Source organism: Macaca nemestrina, chromosome 11 (genome assembly GCF_043159975.1).
Source record: "Macaca nemestrina isolate mMacNem1 chromosome 11, mMacNem.hap1, whole genome shotgun sequence".
Taxonomy (NCBI): domain Eukaryota; kingdom Metazoa; phylum Chordata; class Mammalia; order Primates; family Cercopithecidae; genus Macaca; species Macaca nemestrina.
In genome coordinates, this window is record NC_092135.1 from 127,334,758 (window position 1) to 127,360,824 (window position 26,067).

The 26,067-nt window shown below is 42.8% G+C and overlaps 1 protein-coding gene across 3 annotated transcripts in view; it reads right to left on the reverse strand.

Moving 5' to 3' along the window:
* LOC105473965 (phosphotyrosine interaction domain containing 1) overlaps positions 1–26,067 on the reverse strand; it is a 327,251-nt gene that overhangs the window by 236,239 nt on the left and 64,945 nt on the right. The window contains exons 1-2 of one of the 3 annotated variants that reach the window (XM_011728236.3): positions 18,338–18,532; positions 17,515–17,696 (exon numbers count right to left, since the gene is read on the reverse strand). The exons of 1 other annotated variant lie outside the window; for it this stretch is intronic. In XM_011728236.3, the coding sequence (XP_011726538.2) occupies positions 17,515–17,696; positions 18,338–18,527 (372 nt within the window). In that variant the 5' untranslated portion in view covers positions 18,528–18,532. Of the gene's footprint in view, positions 1–224; positions 247–17,514; positions 17,697–18,337; positions 18,533–26,067 lie in introns of those variants that run through there. One more of the 3 variants, XM_071073493.1, reaches the window with a different exon arrangement.

The following is a 26,067-nucleotide window of genomic DNA, read 5'->3' on the forward strand; positions in this document are numbered from 1 at the left end:
TTTCTGCATCCCCCAGTTAAGCATGCACAGTTTTTACATGGAAAGGTACCCATATACAAGGACACTGTGCGTCTATGGGTTTCTGGTATCTTAGAGAGCTTTCAAGCATGGCTCCTTCACTTTTCCCCAGACATATGCTCTGCCCCACATATTTTTGTGGGGCAGAGAATTTTGTGAAAGAGAATTTGAAGACTGAACATCAATTGGTTCAAGGGAAATGTTACCTGTGTATCATTTGGTTCTATGGTTGCAAGCAATAGACACCAACTCTTGCTGACTTAAGCAGAAAGAAAAAATATTGGAGTAACACTGAATTGAAAGGAGAGGGAGAGGATCCAGCTCAGAAAGGAGAGGGATAGAGCCACTCCCAGGGTCTGGGCAGCAGGACGACAGACCCTCTTCGGAAATGGTTGCCAGCATTATCAGCTCTGACTACTTTGTCTTTTTGTCGCCCTGCTGAGGATTCCAACTCCCAGGAGAAAGTGTCTAATCGATCTAGTTTGGGTCACACATAGTCCCCGTGGCTAAAGAATGGCACATTCATTAAGAACAACAACAAAAAAAAAAAAAAAAACCCTCCAAAATTGAATGGAGTCTCCCTACTGAAGATGGATAGAATAGTTCCCCAAAGCAAAATCAGGGTGTTGTTACCAGAAGATGGGAAATGAAGCTGAATCAAAAAACAAAAACAAAAAACACAGATGTCCACTTCTGCTTCTACATAAACAGTCTTAGCATTCCTACTGAACTGTTTATTTTTTCAACTTCTAGGGACAACTTTGGCAAAAACTACAACTAATGCTATTATCCAAGCCTGTGTTACAATGTCCCATATAAAGAACCACATGATAAATTCCAGGGGCTTCAAGTTAGAAAAACGTCAGGGCTCCAGATGAGCCAATATACATTCTTCTATTAGGCCATGAAGGTTAAGTAACTAACTAATCATTTTTCTCTTTTTCCTTGGGCTGCTAGGAAGCTCAGACCTGAAAGTTTTAGGCTGAGTTATGACCTTGGTTATAATTCTAGTCTAGGTGTTCAGGCACAACTAAATTCCTCCTTTCATTGTATGACTGGTGTTCAAGGGGTTTTATGTTTAAATGATATGTTTTAATGTTTAAATGATACGTTTCTCTTTTATTGACAAGTACTTCAAAAGCATGTGAATTTTCTTCCCTTACTAACCAAAAGCCAACTTTTTCAGAACTATATAAGGGTCTAATGTATATCTGTCTTTTCTGAGTTTGTAGTTTGGCCAGGACTTTTATATTCTGTGGGCAGCATCATCCCTTTCATTTTCTGCTACAGCAGAAAATAATAAGCTTCTGCAGCAGAAACGATTTCAGATGAATTTCCGGTTTTAAAAGGTGCTACAGGAAAAACAGATTAGATGAGAGACAGTATGCACCCTAAATCTCAATGAGATTAGAGTGTGCAATATTTTTTCAAATAGTTATCAATAGAGTTCACTTTTTATGGGAAGGGGGTCGAATGGAGAGCAACACACAACTGTCTCAAGTCTATAATAGACAGCCTCATCCAACTCAGATGGATGATGGACATCTCAGGGACTGGGATGCACACAGCATCCATGCTTTCGCGAATCAAATGGATGGGTTGAGGGTGGGAGGTCTAATTCATTGTTTGAGCCACTGTGTGAGTCGATTCCAAGTACTTTCATGCTAAAAATCATCAGAATCCTGTAACTGCAGGAAATGGGCAGCGTTAAGTAAACGGGTTCCACACCCGGCAGAGTAAATGAAAGTAGCAGTAGGTTTGCTCCCAAGACGACCAGTAAAATGTCCGCAAAGTGCTTTTGAGTGGTTTTTGGTGGAAACGGGGACTCTCTAAATAGAGGTATTACCACCATTATGGATATTTTTCAGTTTGGGTTTTCTGAAACTGCATTTGAATGGTTCTTCCATTGGCTGATAATCTGTGAGGAATATGTTGAAATCCATTACATTAAAAAATTACTCTCCACCCTCTACATGTCCTCCATTTTTGGAAGTAATCTCTTCCAATGTTTGGCAGTACAAATCCCCAAAATAAGCCAATATCATAACAATGAGAAGTTTTAGTTGCCTGGCGTGGGATATGTAGGAAACAGCGATCTGCATTTAGTTAAAAGTAGAAGAAGCCTCCCACTTGTGCCTGGAACCCCTCCCAGACGCTCTAGATTAGAAAATAGGATAAGTCCCAACACTTCTAGCTCCTATGCATTGGTTTGCCCAGGAGACAAGCAATGACCACGGCTCCCCACTCCAATCATGTAAACTCCATCACACAGCTCTCAAAAGAGAGGGGACAGAAGTTGGCCTCCATGTACCCGAAGGTGGGCTGACAGAGCTGTGCTTGGAGAGCAATGAATGGTGCTAAACAAGTAAAATCAGTTACCACTTTCGCCTTTAAGAGTCAGAAGACCAAGGACCTGGTTCTGATTTCAACACAAGGTGAACTTGAGAGGCAGCTTTTCCACTGGCCAAATGAAGGAGCTGAACTAGATTGGTGTCTCCAATTCAAATATCCTCAGGGCTCAGCAAGCTGGGTGACTCAGTGAGATGCACCAAGGAAAGCTCAGGACCAGCTGGAGGCCACATCCCATCCAGATGGAACAGCAGCTGTCCAGTGGTCGCTATTTGAAAATTCAAGCCCTCCATGATCTGACATTTTTCAAAAGAATTAAGAAGTCCAGATTTTCTTATAAATTCCTCTAATTTTCTTTCTTTTTTTTTTTTTTTTTTTTTTTTTTTGAGACGGAGTCTCGCTCTGTCGCCCAGGCTGGAGTGCAGTGGCCAGATCTCAGCTCACTGCAAGCTCCGCCTCCTGGGTTTATGCCATTCTCCTGCTTCAGCCTCCCGAGTAGCTGGGACTACAGACGCCCGCCACTTCGCTCGGCTAATTTTTTGTATTTTTTAGTAGAGACGGGGTTTCGCTGTGTTAGCCAGGATGGTCTCGATCTCCTGACCTCGTGATCCACCCGTCTCGGCCTCCCAAAGTGCTGGGATTACAGGCTTGAGCCACCGCGCCCAGCCAAATTCCTCTAATTTTCAAATCCTGGACATGAATTTGTAAAGATTTTATATATTGAAGGAGCCAAAGGAAATATTTCTGCCAGCTAGAGCCAAACCTCAGGCCCACAGTTTGTCAACCCAAAGGAGTTCAAATATTGAAGCACCCTGGACCATGGAATGCTTCTTTACAAAGGAGCAAAAGCTGTCTTCTTCCTTCACTTGGAAACTCCCAGGGCACTGGCATCTTAAATGCTACAAGAAGTCTTGCACTAAGTAATCAGCCTGACTTAGTTTCATCTAAGGCTTCCCCAAATTATTTAAAGACTGAAACTTCTGTGGCAAGACTCATGAGCAACTCACTGATTCATGGAACACGCTTTGGGAAACAACAAACCTCTATCATTCACATGGCTGTAAAGTTCTATGCTTTTATTCCTAGGGTACCCTTGGATCTGAAATAGGGGAAGATATTAGTATTTAACTGACTCCCAAAGATGTGCCAGATACTAAGCTAAGCTCTTTGTAGTCCATATCTCAATTAACATTCACGGCAATCGGGAGCTAAGTGTTATAATATTATACTTAAAGTTGAGAAAATACAAATACAAAATACATATCAGAGGCTGTGAGATAACTCCTAATAAATGAAGCAGCCAAGATTTGTATCCATGGGTGCCTAATCAAAAAACCTGCGGTCTTTCCACTGTTTAACAGTCTGAATGGGTTACAAGTGGCCTGACTTGTAACCTAAAGAAATATTCTCACTATCCCCATTTCCCCCAAACTGCCTATCCCTGTGGCTTTAGATCTACTTTTATGATCCCTTAAAGTGTCCAAGCTCTGCCTCCAAAGGCCATTGTTTTTCCAATTGAGTCAGATAATCCACCAAAGCATTCAACACCTGAGCAGGGTGAGCATGTGATGTCTTGACTCCAAGTACTAATGTATTAGTATCCAACAACTGATTTCAATGGCTCATAGATAATTACGGTGGAGTGCTCATGTGCCAGGGACAGTGCTAACTGCTTGTGTGACTTCCTCTAGCCTACCATTTCTGTCTTTCTTTGGTGCACATCCTTTGCCCCTCCGACTCTCCTGTCCCCTCTTCCTGGCTTTCTTGTCCATGTGATGTCCCTCATTTTAATATATTTCATTTCTTTCCTTCACCCTCAAAATAGAGTTGAAAGCAGAAGTACAGTATTTTACTTGCTGTCCCAGGATAACCACACATACAGGTTGACAGGGGACTCTCGGTTTCTGCCTGCTGTTTCAGTTAATTGACAGTGCATTCATCACCTTGACAGGGCCCCAGACTGGACAATATGCCACATCGTTTCCTTACATATTTATTGAACAAAGTCTGGAACCCCTCCCAGACGCTCTATATTCCTTACTCTTGACCTTAGAAGAGGTTGAGTTGAATGTCTCAAATCTTCCTCCTTGAGGGGCAAAATGTTTTTAAACTACTAGATTAAAGTCATTTTGTGAATGTTTCTCATTAGCTTTTTACTGAGGGTCAATGGCCACTAGTGAAGCTATTCCATCCTGTCTAGTTTTTAGTTACCATATTCCTGAGAAAAACAATTGTCTCACAAGGAATCCAGACCCTACGTCTGCTACACACATTACTTTAATCCACAAACTAGAATCAAGACCCACTAATGGTTTTGCGTGATGGATTGGCTCTTTGCTTTCTGTCACGGGAGGAAAAATAACAAGAAGGCAGCCCAGCCAGTCATAGGGGCCACATCCCAGAAATTTACCCTTTCAACAGTAATATCTTGTGAGTCTACCGGCCATGGAGGCTGGAGCCAGGCACTGCGATACAGGGCTGGAAAAGACCTCAGAGGACTAAACCAGCTGGGAGAGTCAGCTGGAACACCAACACGCTAGAAAGGGGAGAAAAATGCATGAACAGGGAGCATGAACGAGAAACAAGGCCATCCAGAATGGGGAAGAATCAACAAGACAACGTGAACTTTCCACCCTTTGGTCTGGATTTGTTCTCTTGCTCAACCACTAGTTTAACTAAGATCCTTAGGCAAACTGAGATGGATGAAAAATGTCATTTCAAGAACTAAATGAAGAAATGTTTTAAAAGAAGAGAATGCCAAGAAAAATTATAGAGTTCATTATTTATGTTCTGGGTTAGAATTTTTATTTCCAGTAAAAAGGAAATGAAAATGACAGGGAATTCTCAGGAGTGAGAACAGAAACAGGGTATTGTTTAGTTCTCTTAACATCTAGCGCTATGCCTGGCAAATAATGAGGATTTCACATACACATTTTTAACAACTATATAGAGATATAGTTAACATATAATAAGCTGCACAATTTGATTTGTTTCAAACGTATGTATAAACCCATGAATCCATCACATAATCAAGATGTTGAACAAATCCATCACCCCCAAAACTTATCCCAATCCCCTTTCAGGCCCCTCCCTCCAAGTCCATCCTCAGGTAACTACTGATCTGAATAAATCATTTTACCTTCCCACCAGTAGTATATGAAAGTTCCTGTTTTTCCACATCCTCACCAACAGTTAGCATGGTCATAGTTTTAGTTTTTCTTTTTCAGTTGTTCTAATAGTTGTGTAGTGATACCTCATTATGATTTTAATTCACATTTCCCTAATGACTAATGACATTGAACATCTTTTCATGCCATCTATAGACCTTCTTAGTTCAAATCATTTCCTGGTTTTTAAAAATCAGATTCTCTTTCTTCTTACTGAGTTTTGACAGTTTATTTATCCTAGATCTAAATCCTTTAATACATATATGAGACGTAAGTATTTTCTCCCAGCCTGAATCTTACCTTTTCATTCTTTTATCCATATCTTTTAAAAAGCAGAAGTTTTTAATTTTGATAAAGTCCCATTTTTTCTTTGTTGATTGCATTTTTGTCATTGTTCTAAGGAATCTCTGCCCAACCCAGAGAAACTCTGGGATGTAATGAATATGTTCATCATCTTGATTGCAGTAATGTTCACACAGATACACACAAAGTCACAAAGATTTTCTGCTGTTTTTGTCTAGAAGTTTTAAAACCTTAGGTTTTATATTTAGGTTTATGACCCATTTTGAGTTAATTTTTGTAAATGGCATGATGAATGGATTCAAGTATCTGGGTTTGCTGATGTTGTCACCGTCATTTTGCATATGAATATCCAATTGTTCCAGCATCATTTGTTGAAAACACTATTATCCTTTCCCCAGTTGCTATGTTCTAGACTCATATGTTAGAATCCTAATGCCCAAGGTAATGGTATGAGGAGATGAAACCTTTGGGGAGGTCATGGGAGTGGAGCCTTCATGAATGGGATTAATTCCCTTACAAAATAGGCCTAAGAGAGCTCTTCCAGCCCTTACCTCACGTGAGGACACAGCATGAAGGCACCATTTCTAGGAATCAGAAACAGGCCTTCCCCAGACACTGAATCTGCTGGCATCTTGATCCTGGACATACAGCTTTAAGAACCATGAAAAATAAATGTCTGTAGTTTCTAAGCCACTCAGTCTAAGGAATTTGTTATAGCGGCCCAGGCAGACTAAGACACTAGTGAACTATCTTCTCTGCACCTTTGTCAAAATCATATAAATTTCTGATCAAAAAGCATAACTCTCAGTAAAAGCCCTCATTGACAGCTGCTGAAATATAAAACATGCATACTCTTACTCAGCCATATCAATTTTGGTAGTTCAGCCTAAAGAAATACACGCACCAGTAGGTCAGGATATACACAAAAATTTATAGCAGTATTATTTATAGGGAAAAAAAAAAAAAGAACATGAACACAACCCAAAAACTCCCTCATGGGAGAATGGGGGAATGAGTAAATAAATTAGAGTCCAGCTTCATCACAAAATTCTACACAGGTACTAAAAGGAATGAGTTGGAGCTATATATATTGACCAGAAAAGACACCCAAAAAACACTGTAAAGTAGAATTTTTTAAAAAGTTGTATATATGTGTGTGTGTATATATATATGTGTGTGTGTGTATATATTTGTGCGTGTATATATATATATATAAATTGAAATTCATGAGAAAAACTAAACATACGTTTACACATATCTATACATTTGCAAAAGCCTGGGGAAAGTCTGTGGAAAAATAACCACTAGATAGATAACATCGGTTTCCTTCATGGGTAGAATTGGGAATTGGGAAAGGTACAAGATTACTAACTTCTTTACATATTTCTAAACTGACTGATTTGCTACACTAAGCAGACATTATTTGTAATTTTTAACAATCAAGAAAGTAGTAGACATGACATGGAGCAGATGTAGAGAAAATTCTGAGTGCCTTTTTTTGTTGTTGTTGGTGGTGGCTGGTCAAGTAGGGATAAATATCTTGGTGACTGGTAGATACCCAAAAGAAAATTCTACACTATTATAGATTAAATTGCATCCCCCTAAAATGTACATGTTGAAATCCTAACCCGTAGTACCTCAGAATGTGACTATATTTGGTCATCAAGGTGTGATCAGCCACTAACTCAATATGACTGATTTCCTCATAAACAGGGGAAATTTGGACATAGAGACATGCACACAGGAAGAACACCATATGAATACTGGAGCGATGATGCCACAAGACAAGGAATGCCAAAGGTTGCCAGTAAACTACCAGCAGCTAGGAGAAAGCCAGGAGCTATGGACAAACTAACTCACAGCCCTCAGGACAAACTAACCCTGCCAGCATCTTGATTTCAGACTTCCAGCCTCCAGAACTGTGGGACAACCCACAGTACCAGTACCACCCGGTCTGTGGTACTTCGCTATTGCAGCCCTAGGAACGAATACATTCAGCTACCAAGAATTTATGTTCAAAAGCAAAATAGCTACCACCAGGACTAGGCCCCATAGACTCCAGCTCAGTTCCTAGGAAACAACCTCAGAAGACTTAGAAAGGAAACAGCAATTGCTACTGCCTACATTATAGGTGGCTTGTACAGCAGGATTCCACTCTCACCTGCGGAAAAGTAGGCCCATTCCTGACGTGAAACCATCAAAGCATGCAGCAGGTGAATCTGTGAGTTTATTCTCAGACTCACAATTATAAAGCAATTCTGAGGAAAGGTTTGTCATGAAAGGATTAGGACGAATCTAACAATTATGCAGCTCCTTTCCCCTGGTAACTATCCATTCCCCTCCTGCTCCCATGGACACAGGGGATATTCCTTCTGGAGAAGCGAATGAAAAGCAAAACAGCATTGTAAGACCGGAATGACTCTTCACTCTCAGAAAGAGACACTGACAGAGCAGTTCTGCAGTTGGAAACGCTCCCTGCCTTCATCTCAGAAGGACTGGAAACACTTGTGCCTTCCTGGCTGTACCAAAAAAAGACAAGCTTGCCCAAGAAAATAAGTATTATGACATGGATGACTTTTTTTTTTTTTGTCTTCAAAGTGAGTTCCAGAATAAGAATAGGCTCTTCACTAAAATAATTTATACAGTTATCAAATAAAAAACAAAATAAAACACCAAACCGGGTACAAATAATCAAACTGACATACCATGAGGCTCACCTGGAGGTCAATTTGAAATATATTTCTTTGTCAGCTTACAGGTTTTCCTAGTCAGGAAGAGGCAAATCACAGAGGCTGCTACCCAGAGAGCCTACAGGGACTCTGAAAACCTAGTTTGTTTTGAGGATAAAATCCTTACTACTAGTCTTCTTCGGTCTCAGCCCGTCTGGAAAGGTTTCACTGAGGTCCACCTCAAAGTGACTCTGTTTCACATTCCAGCCCATAAGTTTCATCTCCAAAGTGAACCATCTTCAGGCCTGAAGCTCATGTACCATATTTTCCAGAGGACCTTCCCTGAGCAACACAGCATATGTCACACTCAAGGTTTGCCGCCTTTTCCTAGGACGTTGTCAACCAGAAGGAAATAAAGGAGAAAGAAGCAATAGCTTAGCTGTTTTCTTTTTTTTTTTCAATCCACAGTAGATAAACTCACACTCGGTATTAAAAACAGGATTCCTGATAGACACATGCATTTTGTCCCAGTATGTGAAAGTTGGGGATACCCACACCACAGTCACAGAGGGATCAAATATAGTCAACAGGCTATATGGTTTCACTGGTGTAGTAGCTACTTAGGGCTGTTGTAACAAATAACCACAAACTGGGTAGCTTAAAACAACAAATTTAATGTGTCACCATTTGGGAGGCCGGAAGTCCAAAATGGAAATGTTGGCAGGGCCACACTCCATCCAAAGGCTCTGGGGAAGAACACATCCTCGACTCTTCTAACACTGGGCAGTTTCCAGCAATCCTTGGTGTTCCTTGGCTTGTGGTCCCATAACTCCGTTTTCTGCCTTGATCTTCACAATGGCCTTCTCTGTGCCTCCTCTGTGTCTTCAAATCTCTCCTTATAAGGACACTAGTCATTGGCTCTAGGGTTCACCCTAATTCAATATGACCTCATCTTAACTTGCTTACATCTGCACAAACCTTATTTCCAAATAAAACTACATTCACAGGTACCAGGGGTTAAGACTTCAACACATCTTTTGGGGGAACACAATTCAACCTTCAACAATGAGTAACATATGGAGGCTTGGGTTTGAACCTGAATTTTGGTCCCTTAGTAGCTGTGTCAGTTAGGAATGTCAAAGATACAAGTAACAGAAGTCCCAATTCACATATGGGCATAAACAAATGAAAGGGGGTCATATTCTTCTCATATATGGCTAGGAGGTAGGTTCAGGTGCTGCTTACTGATCCGAGTCCTTCCACTTTATCATGCTAGCCTTCTGAGTGGACTGGTTTTAAGGCTTGTCATTTATTGCTGCAGAATCACCATATGGTTGCTGCAATGCTAGACATCACATCTATGCTCAAGGCAGCAAGAAGACAGAAAAGGGGGAAAAGTCTATTTCCCCAAGAAGGTGCATTTGCTATTCATGAAGGTAAGGTATCTTTAGTATATATCCTCTCATATCCCAGTGGTTAAAAACTGGTCTCTGACAAGCCTTGGACCAGTATGAGATTATTATCATGGCTATAGAACACCCACCCTCCAGCCAAGGTATGACCATCTGCTGCCTGAAAAAGCTAGGGCTTCATCCACAGAGACAAAGGTGAGATGGAAGATGTGTCGTTAATGAACGCAAGCAAAAGTTATCTGTAGTCTCTGGACGATTGTTACATCATCCAGAAAAATGAGACAACAAAATCTCTGTCCCTTAGAATTTTCTCAAGGATTAAATATGCTTTTTCATATAAAACAAAATGTCTGCTCTGTGACACAAGGGGCGCAGTGCTTAGGAGTGCAGACCCTACAGCCAGTCTGCTGGCTATGAACCCCAGCTCTACTACCGAAGGCTGTTGGGAGGACAGGTCAGTGCTGGGAACATAGTAAATGCTAAGAAAAAGTTGGCTGCTATTGTTATTAGTACTGATACTACTACTAAATAAGCCTGCAATGAATGGTAGCTGGTATTTCTTGATTTTCTCCATACTTGGAAATGAGCGTGGCTGGAAAAGTAAAAATCACCAATAAAACCCCTGATTAAATGAGAGTCTGCTAGCAGCGCTGCTGGAGTGGAAGGAAATGTTGCTTCTGGGACCCTGACCACAGCACCCCTTCTCTGTGCCCTGTTTGAGAATACGTGCCACGCTATATAACCTTCTAGCTCTGGATAGTTGGGAGCAAACATGCATTGGATGGTTTTTAGAAGGGCTTCCCTTACCTAAAATTCCTTTTGGAGCAGTGGACTCTCAACTCAATAGTATACACGAACTTTCCCAATAGTTAACTTCAGCATGACTTCCCTTACTACCTTTATAACATGAGAGAACTAACACTTCATCCTGACCTAGAGACCACTGCCTGGCAGAAACTAAAGGAGATATAAGAGGTATGTCAACTCAGATCATTTTCAGGATAGCCACACCCAGGCCTCTCTAAAACAGGGACTGGAGTGATTAAGAGCCATAAGGTATGTGGCCCCCAAGCCCCAGCCCAGCTCACCCATACCCTAACACCCACTATCATATGGGAACCTCCATCATCTTCACCCCCAACTGTATAGACAATTGTATTCTGTGCATCACACTTCCCTATACATCAAGAATAAAAGGCGCTTCCCCAAGTGAGGAGACACAGACAAGTGGACAGCGAGCAGGCCATTAACATACTGGTTCTGGCTTATAAAGCTGAGCTAGCTAGGGATTTTCTTCATATGAACAGAAACACTGAAAGTTACAATCATACTAGGAAATATATATTAAGCCCAACTTTGAACAATAAGGAATAGGACTGTGAGTCCTCTTAAGTTTATAACTATGTCCTTCTTCTCACCCTTCACCTACACCGAGCATAGTACTTGGGACGTAGTAGATGGACAAGAAAGATGGACAGAGGGAAGACAGGAGCTCAGATCTAAACTCAAAACTCTATTTCTACAGTGACCAACCATAACAACATTAAAAACTGCTTCTGTTTATTGAGCACCTACTATACGCGACATACCAAAATCTCTGCAAAGCACATCTCTCTATTTTACAGATAGGAAAAGCAAAGCTCAGAAAAGTTACAAAACTGAAACACTGCTAGTAAGCCATTGAGTTAAAAGTATTTATAAAGAGACAGACCTGCTTTTTTGGTTTTGTTTTGTTTTTGTTTTTTACCCAAATGATTTCTTATTCAGGAAACAACCTGACTAAGAAGGCCATTACTGGAGCCTCCCTTATCAAAGTAAGAACTCGGTTGAAATGTAAGAGGGCCGAGGAATCCCGGGCCATCAGGCAAGGGAAAGAAGACCTTGGCCAGATGATTGATCCACGTGGCATCAGTATTAAGTGGAAGAGCACGTGGAGATGCTGGAAGCATTGAAACATGCCAAAGTCACAAAACAAGTCGACACCTTCCTTTTGCAGTGCTTGGCCTCAAGGGTTGGACCTGGTGAACACACTGAGGCTTTATCACTGATTAGCAGCTAAATAGGGATGACAACTTTTTTTTAAGTAAACACAAAATGACAGTAGACTAATTCCACTAGACTGTAAGGAGGTCTTTGGACAAACGACTCAACTATTTCTTCTTGCTCTACTTATATAAAGCCTCTGTTTACATTTGTGTCCATGGGGCTGAAAGAAGCACACTGCAGTCATTTAGTGTTTCTGGACTAGTTTTATTTGCTGACCACTAACAAGTCCCTGAACTGCTGCTATTCACAGAATAAAATACCTTGTGGAAGGCAGTCTGATCTCCAGTACCCTGGAAGCTGTAAGGTTGATTCTCCCAGAGTCTCCTCCAGGGCTAATTTTCATGGTAAAATGGGGTCAGTGTGGAGGGGTATGGGAGGGACCTAACCTGGAACATCAAACAAAATGCAAAAGTTGCCTAACACTCCAAGATGACTCAGTACAGTCAACACAAAACAGCCATTAGGCCATGGTTAAGCAAGGGGCACAGAGTTTTTTCCAGGCTAGGATTTTGCAAATCACTTGGTAGAGATTTGCTGACAAACTTGGAGAAAGACTCAATGATGTAAGATAGCATTTTACTCCTGAGGGAGACTAAGGCCCTGGATTAATGACGACTCTGAGTTTTCCTTATGAACAATAAGGCCCAATGTTTTGTGCTTACTCGACTACAATTGATTAAAAGAACAACAAAATCTAGAATGGGTTTAGTGAGAAACCTGTGCCTCTGTAATAACAGCTGTTGCTTTTTTCTAAGCAACCACTCTGAAAATCTCCAACCTCCTCCCTCCTTCTCCCCATTTTTTTTTTTTTTTTTTTTTTTTTTTTTTTTTGTCTAAACTTGGAATGAATGTGTACGCGATCCACCCTAATCACCAGTTTTCAAGGTCTCTAGTTTGGATAAATGCTATGTGCTTCAGCTGAAAAGCTCTTCAATGGCACTTGTGAATTTTAACTTCAATAGGAAACAGCAGCTTATGTGCCACCAAAGATTTGAGCCACCAAAAACAGAGTAGCCTTTGGTCAACCCACTGCTTCAACAAGAAATAGGACAGTAGCCTCTCTGAGCCCACAAGACAGTCATTGCTCTAACTGTATTTATTAACAACAACAGCACCAACACGTATATTGCACTGTGTCTGTCTTATCCTTCTGCACTATGGTGAAGTGCTTAAGAAGTAAGGACTGGAGCCAAATTGTCTGGTTCAAACTCCAGCTCAGTTCATTTCTAGCTGCTCAACCCCAGCCAAATCACTTCAACTCTCTGGCCTTCAGTTTCTCTATAAAAATGGGAATAAAAGTGGTTACAGGATGCAAATGAGCCAGATCGTTAAAATAAAGCTCCTCAGCACAGTGCCACACACAGCGCCTGCACCACAAAAGCAGGTTACTAGTATCTTCCCATTCTTATTCCTTGTTCCTTTTGTCAATTTGACCAGCCTGGAAAAGTGTCAGATTTGTTGGTTTTCACCCTGCCTCATGGGCCAGGGCTAATGGTCTCCAGTTGATGTGTTAGAGGGTTCTCCAGTCTCACTTCTCAGGGGGAAAGTGAAAGTGGCATCATTATAGAGAAGAAAAATCTAGAACGATCCACACTCCAAGTCAAGACAAGATCTGCCAGATAGGACAAGGCAGAGAAAGGGTGAGACAATCCTCAGAGGAGGACTTTGCCTCCTAAAATCCCCAAATAGTATTTAGCTTTCAACTTCAACCACTTCCTCAGCCAAAAATTTCAGAAGAAAGTTTTTTCAGGATGTGGGGTCCTCCCGACTCTTCACTGTGTTTCTCCCTCTTGTGGAAGTGCTAGTACACAGACATTGGCCACAATGAGGGTGAAAAAGGAAGTAATGGAACAGAAAAAAATTGCCCAGGCTGCAGAACTCAAATCCAGCTTTATGAATAAAAAGCTCTGTTTCTTCTGAATCTGCCACGGAGAAATGGTAATCTCAGTGAAGACGGCTAGATGATCATATTGGAACCTTTATGGAATGCCTCATGAGAAGATGGTTACATGTCAACTTCACAATTAGAATCTGCTAGAACTTGTTTCCCATACATGCCTATCATATTCCACTTTATCCTAGTAATAACTACAGCAAAGACCTTAAGGAGGTGTTGACCTCCTTCGTTTCCAACTCAGTCTTGATTCATCTTTCTCGTTCTATCAAGGCCTCCAGAAAATGCATCTGGTAGCTCACTGAAGGCATTTGCTCTGAGACAATACTTGTTCCTATGGATGGGACACACTCTTGCATGGATGGGTTTGTCAATTCTAAGGGATCCACCTAGTACAATCATTGAGTCAATGTAGAAACCCATATAAATTTTAAAATTTCAAGGCCAGAGGTACTCTCATCTCTATTTCATAAAAACCAATACGGTTTTTATTTGTTCTGAAAAGTCTCCTTTACTTTTCTGAAAGGAGTCTGTTTCAAATCTGCTTCTTTAAAAATTTATAACTCTCCTCAATCCCTCCAAGAAAAAAAAAAAAAAAAAAGGTCTGCTGTGCAGACGGGAAGGTGAAAAGAGAAGAATTCATATTTATTCACTGTCAAAAGTTAGCGTGGTACATGAAACCTTCACATCCCTTTTGATCCTATTATATTTTTAATGGCAGAAGCTCCCAGCGAAGGCTCGAGTGGGATGCAACACAAGTTTTAACATTCAAGGGAGCAGATGAACTTGCCTCGGTTTGTGTGACTGAATGAGAAATTACCCAGCGCAGCCCTGCTCGGGGCAATAGTTCCCTTTGCCTGTGCTGGATTTGGGTCAAACAGCTAAACCTCAAATCAGAAAATATCAGCATCATTTTGTGGGGACACAGAACTGTGGGTAATGATCATGATAATCAAACCTGATCAAAGATGCCATTTCCTGAGCAAGGAAGCCACTTGCTACACTGAAAAGTCCACTATTTAGAGGGTTACTGGTCTATGCAAAGTTCTATCGCACTCCCCTGGGATGCAGACTTCTCAAACCAGCCTCACTGAGTATGAACTATATCATCAAGAAAGGGTCTAGTTATTTTCTTCCATCCCCTCTTTTGATTCTAGGTATTAATAAAATCAATTGACTCCTTAGTCCTATTAGGAAGTTCTGGAAATGTTTCCTTGAAGAATTTTTTTCACTCTGGCTCATCTAAATTAGAATGTTTATATCAAAGATTAATGAGAAAAAAAATTAATGCGGTTGAATGAGAAGGTTTAAAAAGATTTGTGAAAGGCACATGGAGCTCAGACATCGTTAAAGAGCAGGGCTCACTCTCAAGTTTCCTATCCAGCACGATATCCACTGCTATCTCTGTGGCCACAGAGCCTGGGAGTGGCAAAGTGGGCCTCTCACTGAGGAATCAGACAGGCATGTTTCTATATCATGGTGACAGGAAAAGAAAAGGAAAAAAACCCAGGCAGCAAACAGAGATTGTGACAAAGATAACCACAAGGAATGTAAATAAAATATTATAAGCAGCTCACTCACCACCTCACCCTCAAGAGCTCTCTCAGAGGCAAAAGTAAAAACGTACAAATTATGTGTTTTCAAGAAGAGTCAAGCAAAACTCTTTGGGAAGAAGCCATGGATATAAAAGATTCTTTCCACATTTGTCTCACTTCTCTAATCCCAAGGCTTGAGACATATGTACTTTCAAAAGAGACTCATTGAAATTTGGGGAGCATGAAGTTGAGCCCCCTGTTGGTAAGGACCTTCCAATAGTGACTTGGTCTTGTCGGTGATAAGCCCTGTTTATCTGAGCTTTCAAAAGCCTAAAACCAAGTTCTTTCAACATGACACCTTGAAATAAAATAAATGCATTACAAACACAAACTGCAGTAAACCAGGCTCACGCCAAAATGCACGTGTGCACATTTCACTAAAGAAGGGGGAGACATTTCTAGTGAGGAGCAATCTCTACGGGAAGGCAAGCGAGAGCGCTCGCCTGCCAAAGGTCACATGCTCCAGAGCGCACAGGATTCCCTAAGTGAAACAAGCCAGTAGGAAGAACCTCAATAGTCAAAAATCTAGAAACTCTTCAGAGGTACAGACCATCAGGCCATAAAAGCCACCTCAAGTCATGTCTTTCTAAGGACTTCCAAAAGCTACCCTCTGCACTTGAACAGGAAACCTGCCAGCTCCCCTCAATCATTCTGCTCCTTTGGAATAGAAGTTATGCCTTGAACTGAAGGAGAACTTCAAATGCGCCACTGGTATCTGATGCCACTGCCAAAATACATTTACATCACCTTCTGCCAGTCATTCAGAGCCCAGTGTTGATATTCTCTTAGTAAGACAAGGAGGGGTTTAGGAGGTTGGTCATCCACCTCCTCATCTTCAAGGCTAAATGCAGGTTTTCTTGTTTATTCTACTCGAGACCCTGGGGAACTGGTCTGGTGTCTCAGGCTCTCATAAAGTGAACACACTCCCCACAAATCACGGCCCAGGGAGATTTGGAAAGGGGCTGTGGGGCATCTGTTTCTGCTAAATGCAATGCCCTCTGCAGGTTATTCCTCTGTATGAGGACTCCTAGACAAAGGTTAGCCTCTCCCTGCATCTGAGAAACTGTGCTTGGGGCTTTGAATGTTCACTGAGAAGCCTCCAAGCTAGCCAGGGCCTGGCCTCATTGTCCTAAGTCTTCAGACGCAGCCTCCAATGGTGCTGTATTTTACCATTTAAACACTTCTTCAAAGTTTACTACGAAACAATGTGGCTCCAAGCTTGCCAAAAGTTTAACTGCAGGATTCCGTGGATTTTATCTGGCAGAGTAGCTGCCGTGACTCCTGAGAATATTTGCCAGCAAAAGACAGTCCTCAAACCTTGCAACCAGGGCAATCCCAAGGCCCAACATGTCACTGAAGGAGTTCTTCTGGGAAAGGTCCCTCTTTCTTTTCAATCGCCTCCCGCAAATTCCCAGCTTCCAGAATCCAATTCAAGGCAGTCTGGCATTTCAGGAGACAGCCGTAAAAAACTTTTGATGGGATGACCCAGGAGATAAATATTCTTGGCTGAACTTACTTTTGATTCTTAAATATCTGAAGGGGCTTGGGTTTAAGGAAGATAAAGGGAGAGAACCAATGAATAGGGAAAAATAAAATAAGTAGCATACCATGACCAAGCCAAACCAAGCTTGATATTTCCACATTATATTGGCAAATGGATGCTTTCACATATCACTTGTTCTGTCCTGTCTTTCCTGGAGACCAAAAAAAAAAAAAATCTGGATTCAAAAATCCTAACTCCAGACCACTACATTGTGTCAGTGGAATGCAATCTAAATTGCCAGTCAGAAAGTCCAACCTTATATGTACCAACGAACAGGCACACAAGCACCTCCAAACCAAAAGTTGTAACGCCTGAATCCATGCGTTTGTCAATTTCATCATCCCCATACCCCCGGGTTCCTGGCGCTGGGTTAAACCGACAGCATCATGTTGCCATCGATGCGTCTTACAAGATGGTTTTGGGCAAATCCCCTAAAGTAGGCAGAAGCAAAACCTAGGTTCCTCTGCCCGGGCACCTCCTCCTCCAGGCTGGCCCCCGGCCTCTCGGGTGCCCCTTACCTGCAGGCGCTCCGTGGCCGGCTGCCACATCTTCCAGTCCTGGGGTTTGGTAGAGGAGACGCTAGCGGGACTGTCGATCGCGCCGGGGGGCGAGGGGCTGTTGTCCCGCTTTACATCTGGGGTGGGTGTCCGCGGGATGTGCGTCCTGGCGCTGGCCACCGCCGCCGGGTGGGCGCAGGGGTCTGCAAGCAGGAGGAGGAGGCGCGGCGCTCAGCTGCCGGCAACTTGTGGGCACGGCCGCGCGCCGGCTGTCCTGGCGCAGCTGCGAGAGGACTGCGCAGCTCCGCCCGGGCCCGGCGAGCGCGCGGCGGCGGCGGGGGCGGCCGCTCACTCCTCCCCCGCCGCCGCCGCCCGGACCTGCGCGCTCTGAGCATGCCCAGGGCGGGCGCCCAGGGGCGGCGCGGGGCGGGGGTGCAGCGCGGCGGACTCTAAATCCTAGTGAGGGGTGAATGGGGAAGCCAGAACAGCCGGCCCTGCCCTCATTGGGAAGCCTCCATTGGGTTGGGGTCTGGGGAAAGGGACAGACTGGCTGATGGGGGAAGGGCCGGGGGTGGCGGGGGTGGCGGGGGTGGCGGGGGTGGCGGGGGTGAGGGAAATTCCTTAAATAAAGAAACCGTAGCCCCGGAGGTCCCAGGTTTCCATGTAACAGAGATCTCCGAAGTGCCTGTGCTGTGCTTGGCACTGTGCTAGGGAGACACTTCCATTCGTTCTTCCCACTCCAGTTAACTGAGCACCTATTAGGCTCCAGCCCCTATGCTGGGTCCTGAGGATGTAGCGACGCAGAATAGAAGACAAGAGAATGTTCCTTGTCTCTGGAACTTACCTTCTGCTTTGGAGAGAGAGTCGTGACTGAGCAAACACATCAACAAGCCGGTGCTATATCGGGTGGTGATAAAACAGGGCAGATGTGGGAAGAATGGGAGAGGAGAGCTTCTTAGACAAGGGCCCTGGGGAATGCCTGGAGTAAGACCTGAGAGATGAGAGGGGTTGGCCATGAGGAGGCCATGCCTCATGCTGGGCAGTGGACTCAACTCCTAACCTATACAGGGGTGAGGAGGGCCATGCAGACTCCCGCATCACTAACTCACCGTGAGATCTGCAAGTGCAGCAGGAGGCTCTGAGAACCCAAGGGAACGCCACTCTGGGCTCATAGGCCTGGAGGCTCCCTGGCTAGTGCTGGCCACCATGAGATGACCTCCTGTCCTAAACAGGCCAGCCCTTTGCATGCTCTTGACAACTCGGCAAAATAACTATTAATATTTTCACCACGTGGATCAAACAAATGAGGCTTATAAGGTTTAGGTCACTTGTCCAGGTCACACAGCCAGTGAGTGGCTTAGAGAGTACACGGTCAGATGACTTCAGGGCAGGAGATCTGGCCCTGCGCCTCTAACTGACCACGGAAATGCAGTGGAAAGAGCATCTGTCTGAGGCTGGGGGTTAAAGGCACTTGGCAAGTCAGGGATACTAAGCTGAGTCTGGAGCTGATGAAGAGTGGGAGAGGAGAACATGGTGGGAAGAACTCACTACACAGAATGACCTAAGAGAGCGGCAGAGAGAACACAATGTTTGTGGGGAGCCCGAGGCTCTTTGCTCCTACAAGGCAGGGTCCTGAGAGCAGAGGGGTGTGAAAGGCATTTCATGCTGAGACAGCTGCACAGCTTGTGCCCTGAGCTACCCATGCAATGTCAAAATCCACACTCCATGTCTGGAAGGAGGATCTGTCCATTTTCCTTATTCTGCTTGAGTATAATGATTTCCAGATACAGAAGCACTCCAGAATCGAACCCTTAGCTCGTCGGATCCTCCCAGCAACTCTCCGTGGGACAGAAGCCCCTATCTCCCAAGGCTTGGGGAGCACAGCATTCACAGAGTCACACTGTGGGGAGTCACAATGGCGATTCAGATCCAGGATTCCAGGCAGAATCTTCTGGACCCCGCGGTTGCTATGTTGGTGCCACCAGCCTTGGCAAACCCAGGAACCTCAGTGCCTCTAGGAGCCTCTGGCAAAGCCACAGAACTGCCTCTGAAGAGCTTGTCTCTGTCTCCCTGGATATCCACAGGACCCTCCCACTCCTGCCTGATAACCATCTGAACCTTTTCAGCTCCTTCTCCAGTTCCTGCTACTTGCTCTGAACTTATTAATAAATCTCTTTTCATGAGGTATTTGCATGGCAGCCCTGCATGGACATGTGCCTCACATGCTTGGTCATATGGTCTCTGTTTGCTTTTCCAGTAACTCCTCCTGCACACCTCCACACCTACAAAATTCCTCATGACCTTCTCAGCCCCTAGTTCTCTTTTATCAAATCCCAAAGCAGAAAGAAGTGCAATTTATTACAAAAATCTAGAAAATCCAGACATGCTTATAAACCCCACCCCCCAACCGCCCCCCCGCCACCCCCAACCAGGAAGCTAAAACAGGAATATTCAGTTGCCAGGGATGTCTTCAGACTTAAGCTCTGAAACCATCCTTAGTTGCAGATGCTTCCGTAGAAAAGTGATCTTGTTTTAAATAGCAGTGGGATGAGATAACGGCCTAAATTCAAATCGCATTAGAGCGTTAAATCCTGTCTTCTCACCTCTGAACGTAATTAATTGTTATGACTCAGTAATACAGCTTTTAGTACGGAGTATGGTGCTATTTAAAGAGAAAAAGCTTTGGCTCTGTCAAGATTGCTTTCAGTTACCGTTCCCACTTTGCAAACAGATTCGGTAAAGTAAAGAATGGATTTAAACTCAAATGGCACTCCTGTTTCAATTACCTTTGTGCCACGAATCAGGAAGCTAGGGGAGGGGTGGAGGAGGGGCAGTTGCAGGCTGGTGGGAGGTGACAAAAGGATGGGACAACTCCCACTCATAGATTTTGCTCCCAAGTCTTCCCATTCAGGAGGAACCTGCAATGAAGGGTGAATGAAAGAGAGACATCTGCTGGCTAGAGATGAGACCTACATGCCATTCTCTCCCAGCTCTGTTCTGTGACATTGGAAGCTCATCCTTCCTGGTGAATCTGAAAATGCTGCCTTACGATGTAAGCAGGTTTGTTCTGAGCAAGAAACCACCCTTAAAATAAGCGGGAGGTGTTTTGGTGCAATGAGTAGAAATATTAGGCATGTAAATGTGTGCCTAATTTCATGTACTTAGTCTCCTGCAATTATCGAAACAGGTCTAATCTTGTTAATAAATACCATGTCGAGGAAAATGACAGAAACCAAAAACGCTTGACAAGGCACAGATGCGTTATTCACACGTTTGGTTCAGAAAAATAATTACAGCATCCCTAGAAATTGTGTTAAGCCAGATTTGATCTAGTTCATGGTTCTGAGCTCTAGCATAAGCAACCTCAAGGTCCAAGTCAGAGTAATGGTGAATGAAAGTATGGTCCAGCATATCAAAGAAATATTAAAATATTATGCACCATTTAAAAGGGTAATTATAAAGTTGTGTTGCAGCTGAAAATGATACAATTATGGTTTTTAGAGTAGGATAAGATGTATGTAATTTGAATATACGTATAAAATATGTATCGATATCAATAAATATTGGAAAGGCACTAGGACAAGCGGAAGACTCAGGTTGAATCCTGGCCTTTGAACTGTCTGCCTCGGTATCAGCTTTTCACAAGTCATTTGCCTTACCGAACCTCAGATTTCTCTTCTGTAAAACGGGTAATAGTATTACTTAATACTTAGGATTTTTGGGAGGAGTGAATGAATTAATATGTGCAGCATGCCTGGCACATGGTAGGTGTGTGGGAAACATTCATTTTCATCCCCACTATGTTTCTTTCTCTTTTTATTATTGGAATGATCAGATTTTCACAAAGTGGCCCATGCTTCCTATGGTTATGCTATTTCCATTGGGAATAGTCATGAGTTTCGATTATTTGCTTTAGATTCTCAAATAAAAATGACAAAGGATATTAAAGCTCACTTACGATTCTTTTTTTTTTTTTTCTTATTTGAGATGAAGTCTCATGCTATCGCCCAGGCTGGAGTGCAGTGGCACGATCTTGGCTCACTGGAACCTCAACCTCTCAGACTCAAAACAATCCTTCCACCCCAGCCTCCTGAATAGCTGGGACTACAGGTTTGTGCCACCACACCCAGCTAATTTTAAAAATTTTTTATAGAGACAGAGTATCGCTGTGTTTCCCAGGCTGGTCTCAAACTCGTGGGCTAAAGTGATTCACTTGCCTTGCCTCCCAGAATGCTAGGATTACAGGCATGAGCCACCATACCTGGCCCACTTACAATTCTAACTTAAGCAGATGACAGCAAAATTTATTACAGTTGTGTATTTAGCAGAATGATCATTAAAAAGCCCTTGTTATGGTATCACTAACCTTATTTCAAAATCACCAAAACAGCTGTATATAAATGAGCAATATAAAAAAGTCTGAAAATTCTTTCAGCCATTTAAACCTCCCACTAGTGATGGAGCCACTGGCTTTTGTCCCTACAGAGTGATAGGATTTATTGGTATGTTAAGATGACCCTTAACAGGGTAGGACTGGTTCATTCATGTGTTGTGACTCTCCTACTCTTGACTCCTCATGTCCTCACGACTTTAGTTGTGTGACAGATTATTTCCAAAGATGGCCACAAAAATCTCTCATCCCTCAGGAAGTCATGCCCATTTGCACTGTAACTTGCCTGTTTCTTTCATCATGAGATGCAATCTGTCCACCCTCCTTGAATCTGTGCTGGACTTGTGGCATACTTGACCAATAAAATGCAGCAGATGTAACACTGTGGAACTTCTGAGCTCGGGCCACAAAACACTTTGCAGCTTCTGCTCTCACCGTTTTGGAACATAAGTCATCCTATGAAGGAGCCTGGACTAGACTCCTTACGATGAGAACCACATAGAGGGAGGTCAGGCCATGACTTAGCACCCATAGCCAGACATGTGAGTAAGCTCATCTCATAACACCCAGCTCAAGTCACTACAGGACAGCAGCCACATGGGTGATCCCATGTGGGTCCCACCAGCAGAAGAACCACCCAGCTGAGACCTGCCAACTGCTGACCTACAGAATCATAAGTACACAACAAGGTTGGGTTTTATCCCTTAAGTTCTGGGTTGTTTGTTAGGTAATAATAGAAAACTGAGAGAGAAAACATCACTAATAAATGTCAGTCTTTCCCGCTAAACAAATCCTTCTCAACATTTCCTAACAACCAATTGATCAGGGTTAGCACTAAAATGAAGCCTAATAGTCTAACATAAAAACTTATTTCCTCTTTTGGTTTTATTTCTGCTCTCACAATTCCCTCATACACACCTCCATCCTAGTCTCAGATTGTGTGGGCCATGTTTCCAAGTCCCATCTGTTAAATTTTCTAGTAAGTCCCTCTGAAAAGAAGATGGGAAGTGGGCTGGGCGCCAGCCATATAATGATTAAGATGAATTTATTTTCTGGCACAATTTGCCATAAACGTGAACATATCTGCTCTTTTACAGCCCTTCTCACCCTCTCGGTGACACTGTCTCTAGACAGTTATCTGCCCATCATTTTGGATGGGTAAATACAGCTCCTCTTTCACTTAGAGCCTGGGGAAATTGAGACTGAAATGGAGAATGTTACTTAGATTTGCCTTCACCACATTTAGCCCAGAAAGGGGCAAGTCTGCACTACTAATGTTCTCTGCGGTTTCTAAGGGTCCTTGTCCTCCTCTGTATTCGTGATGAAATAATTAGCTCTATGATCCCAAATACATTCTCATGGAGACTTGTGTGAAGCCACACCTTATGCTATCTTCCCACTTCATCCTTTCTCCATCTGAGCTGACTTCACACAAAAACCTATCTTCCTTTGCTTCTATTTTTTTCTCCCTCTTCTTCCCACTTTCATTATCAAAGCCAAGAATTACTTATCCTAAAACCTATAGGAAATGTTTGGGCATAACTTAATAGAAATTAGGTTGTCTAGAAAAAAGTCTCCACAATAAGAAAGATGATTCCTGATCTACCCTGGCCTTTGCTTAACTCAAAACCTCCATGTACGATTCTGCAGTGCACAACTTGCACTGCAGAACATGACAGCCCTGGCTAGACTACTTTTTCTCTGCACTTCCTTCAGAGATCCACAGGACGACTCCATCATAAAATCATAAGGGAGTGGCATTGATAAAGTTGGTGACCTTATGGATAAGAATTGGAGAGAGGTAAGGATAAATGAAATCTTCATCTTTAACAAACTCTACCTGGATTGCAGGAAGAGTACTGCAAAAACCATGATTGTATATTCTGTCCTGTTTTTACTGGTCATATTGTAAGTGGCAGCAAGAAAGCAGGAAATCATCAATGACCTCTTAAAGTGCTGAAAACATTCAGTATTTATCTGTTAGTAATGGTGTAGTGAATGTTGCAGTGTGCCATCCAGATACCCCCTTCAGGAGCACTGAGTTCATTGCCTTAGCAGCCAGGAGCATCAGATGATGCTAGTAGTATGAGCCAGTGTCCCCATCTGAGTCCCTCTCTTGGCATTGCCTTCAGCCAAGAGAAGTGACTTGCTCAAGGTTTTGCTCCCTCCCTTGATGCAACCCATCTCCAAAGGCCGGCTAGAGTGGGGGTGCAAAGGCCTCAATGGGGGACAATCGTGGAGGGCCATCCCTACTCTAGAGCCTCCTATTGGATCAGCCAAATCTCACTTGCAGCTGCCTCAGAGTCCAGCTTTTCTTCTCACACTTCCTCACTTGCTTCCAGGCTCTTAAGTAGGCATTTGGGAGCTGGACCACCCACTGGATAGTAGCAGGTAGAGTACTGCTCACTGCTGGGAGGCGGTAGGGTAGCAGGGCTATTGTTAAACCTTTCACCAGTAGTGAACTGAAATGGAATACAAATGGAAGGGAACGTGCTGATAGGTACAGTGCCACCAAGCATTAGAGAGACTTGGGGGAAATAGTAATTATAAGGATTACAGAGTCAGATGGTTATTGCTGAGTGCTATGGATGCCTCAGAGAAAGACATGGAAATGCTGCTAGTGATTTTGGCTCAGTATGAAAGCCAGGGTGCTCCTTTGCAGCGTATCCAGAGACCCTCATCTCCTGCAGCTAAATGGGGTAGAAAGCTGAGGATCAGGTCCAGGAATTCATTATACAGAGAGTGGAGCTCCAAGAAGATTGAATTCATCAGTCCAGTAGGTGTCGTGGCAAGTTCAGAACCTTTATTGGGAACGAGTGAAACCCCGAGGCTTAGGTTGGAAACACAGGTTTCTGCCCTTTGGAAATCTTGAGCTCCCAGGTTCCTTGACCTCTCTGCACCTTGAGAAGTGGCCTACTCCTCTATTGAAAGAAGTGTTGCTTTCCTTGCTCATGAAAGATGCATCTACCTCTGCTTTGCAAGATAACTATTTTAACATAATTGATTTTTATAAAACACTACGCATGACAAAAGCAGAATACACACTCTTTTTAAGTGCAAATGAACATTCACTAATATAGAACATATGCTGCTTCATAACACAAGTCTTAATAATTTTAAAAGAATTGGAATCATACAAAATATGGTCTCTGACCACAACAGAATTAACTTAGACATGGGTAACAGAGAGATGGCTTGGAAAATCTACAAATATTTAGAAAGTAAACAATACACTATTAAATAATCTGTGGTTCAAAGAAAAAATCACGAAGAAAATTTAAAAATATGTTTAGTTAAATAATAATAAACACCAGCCTATCAGAAATGTTGTATGCAGCAAAAGCAGTATTCAGAGAAGAATTTAGAACTTATATTTAGAAAAGAAAAGATGTCTACAATCAGTTATCTAAGCTTCTACCTTAAGAATATGGAAAAAAGAAAGAGCCAGCTCATGAGGACTTTTCAGCATTGCTGCTTGGAACATAAAATGGCACAACCATTTCAGAAAATGGTTTGGTAGTTTCTTATAAAGTTGAGCATACACTTATCATATGACCCAGCAATTCACTTCTAGGTGTTTACCCAAGAAAAATGAGAACATATGTCCACCCAAAGACGCAAGTATTTTTAGCAGCTTTATTCATCATAGGCCAAATTAAGCATTGATCAACAGGTAAATAGTTGAACATCTTGTGGTATGTCCTTACAGTGGAATACTTCTCAGCAGTAAAAGGGAACATGCCACAAGCATATGCAATCACATGGATGAACCTTAAAAACATTACGCTGATTATTTGAAAAAGCTCAACATCACTGACCATTAGAGAAATGGAAATCAAAACCACAATGAGATACCATCTCATGCCAGTCAGAATGTTGAAAAGTCAAGAAACAAGAGATGCTGGCGAGGCTGTGGAGAAATAGGAACGCTTTTACACTGTTGGTGGGAGTGTAAATTAGGTTAACCACTGTGGAAGACCATGTGGTGATTCCTCAAGGATCTAGAACCAGAAATACCTTTTGACCCGGCCATCCCATTACTGGGCATATAGCCAAAGTAATATAAATCATTCTATTTTAAAGATATATGCCTGCGTATGGTCATTGCAGCCCTATTCACCATAGCAAAGACGAGGAATCAACCCAAATGCCTATCAATGATAGACTGGATAAAGAAAATGTGG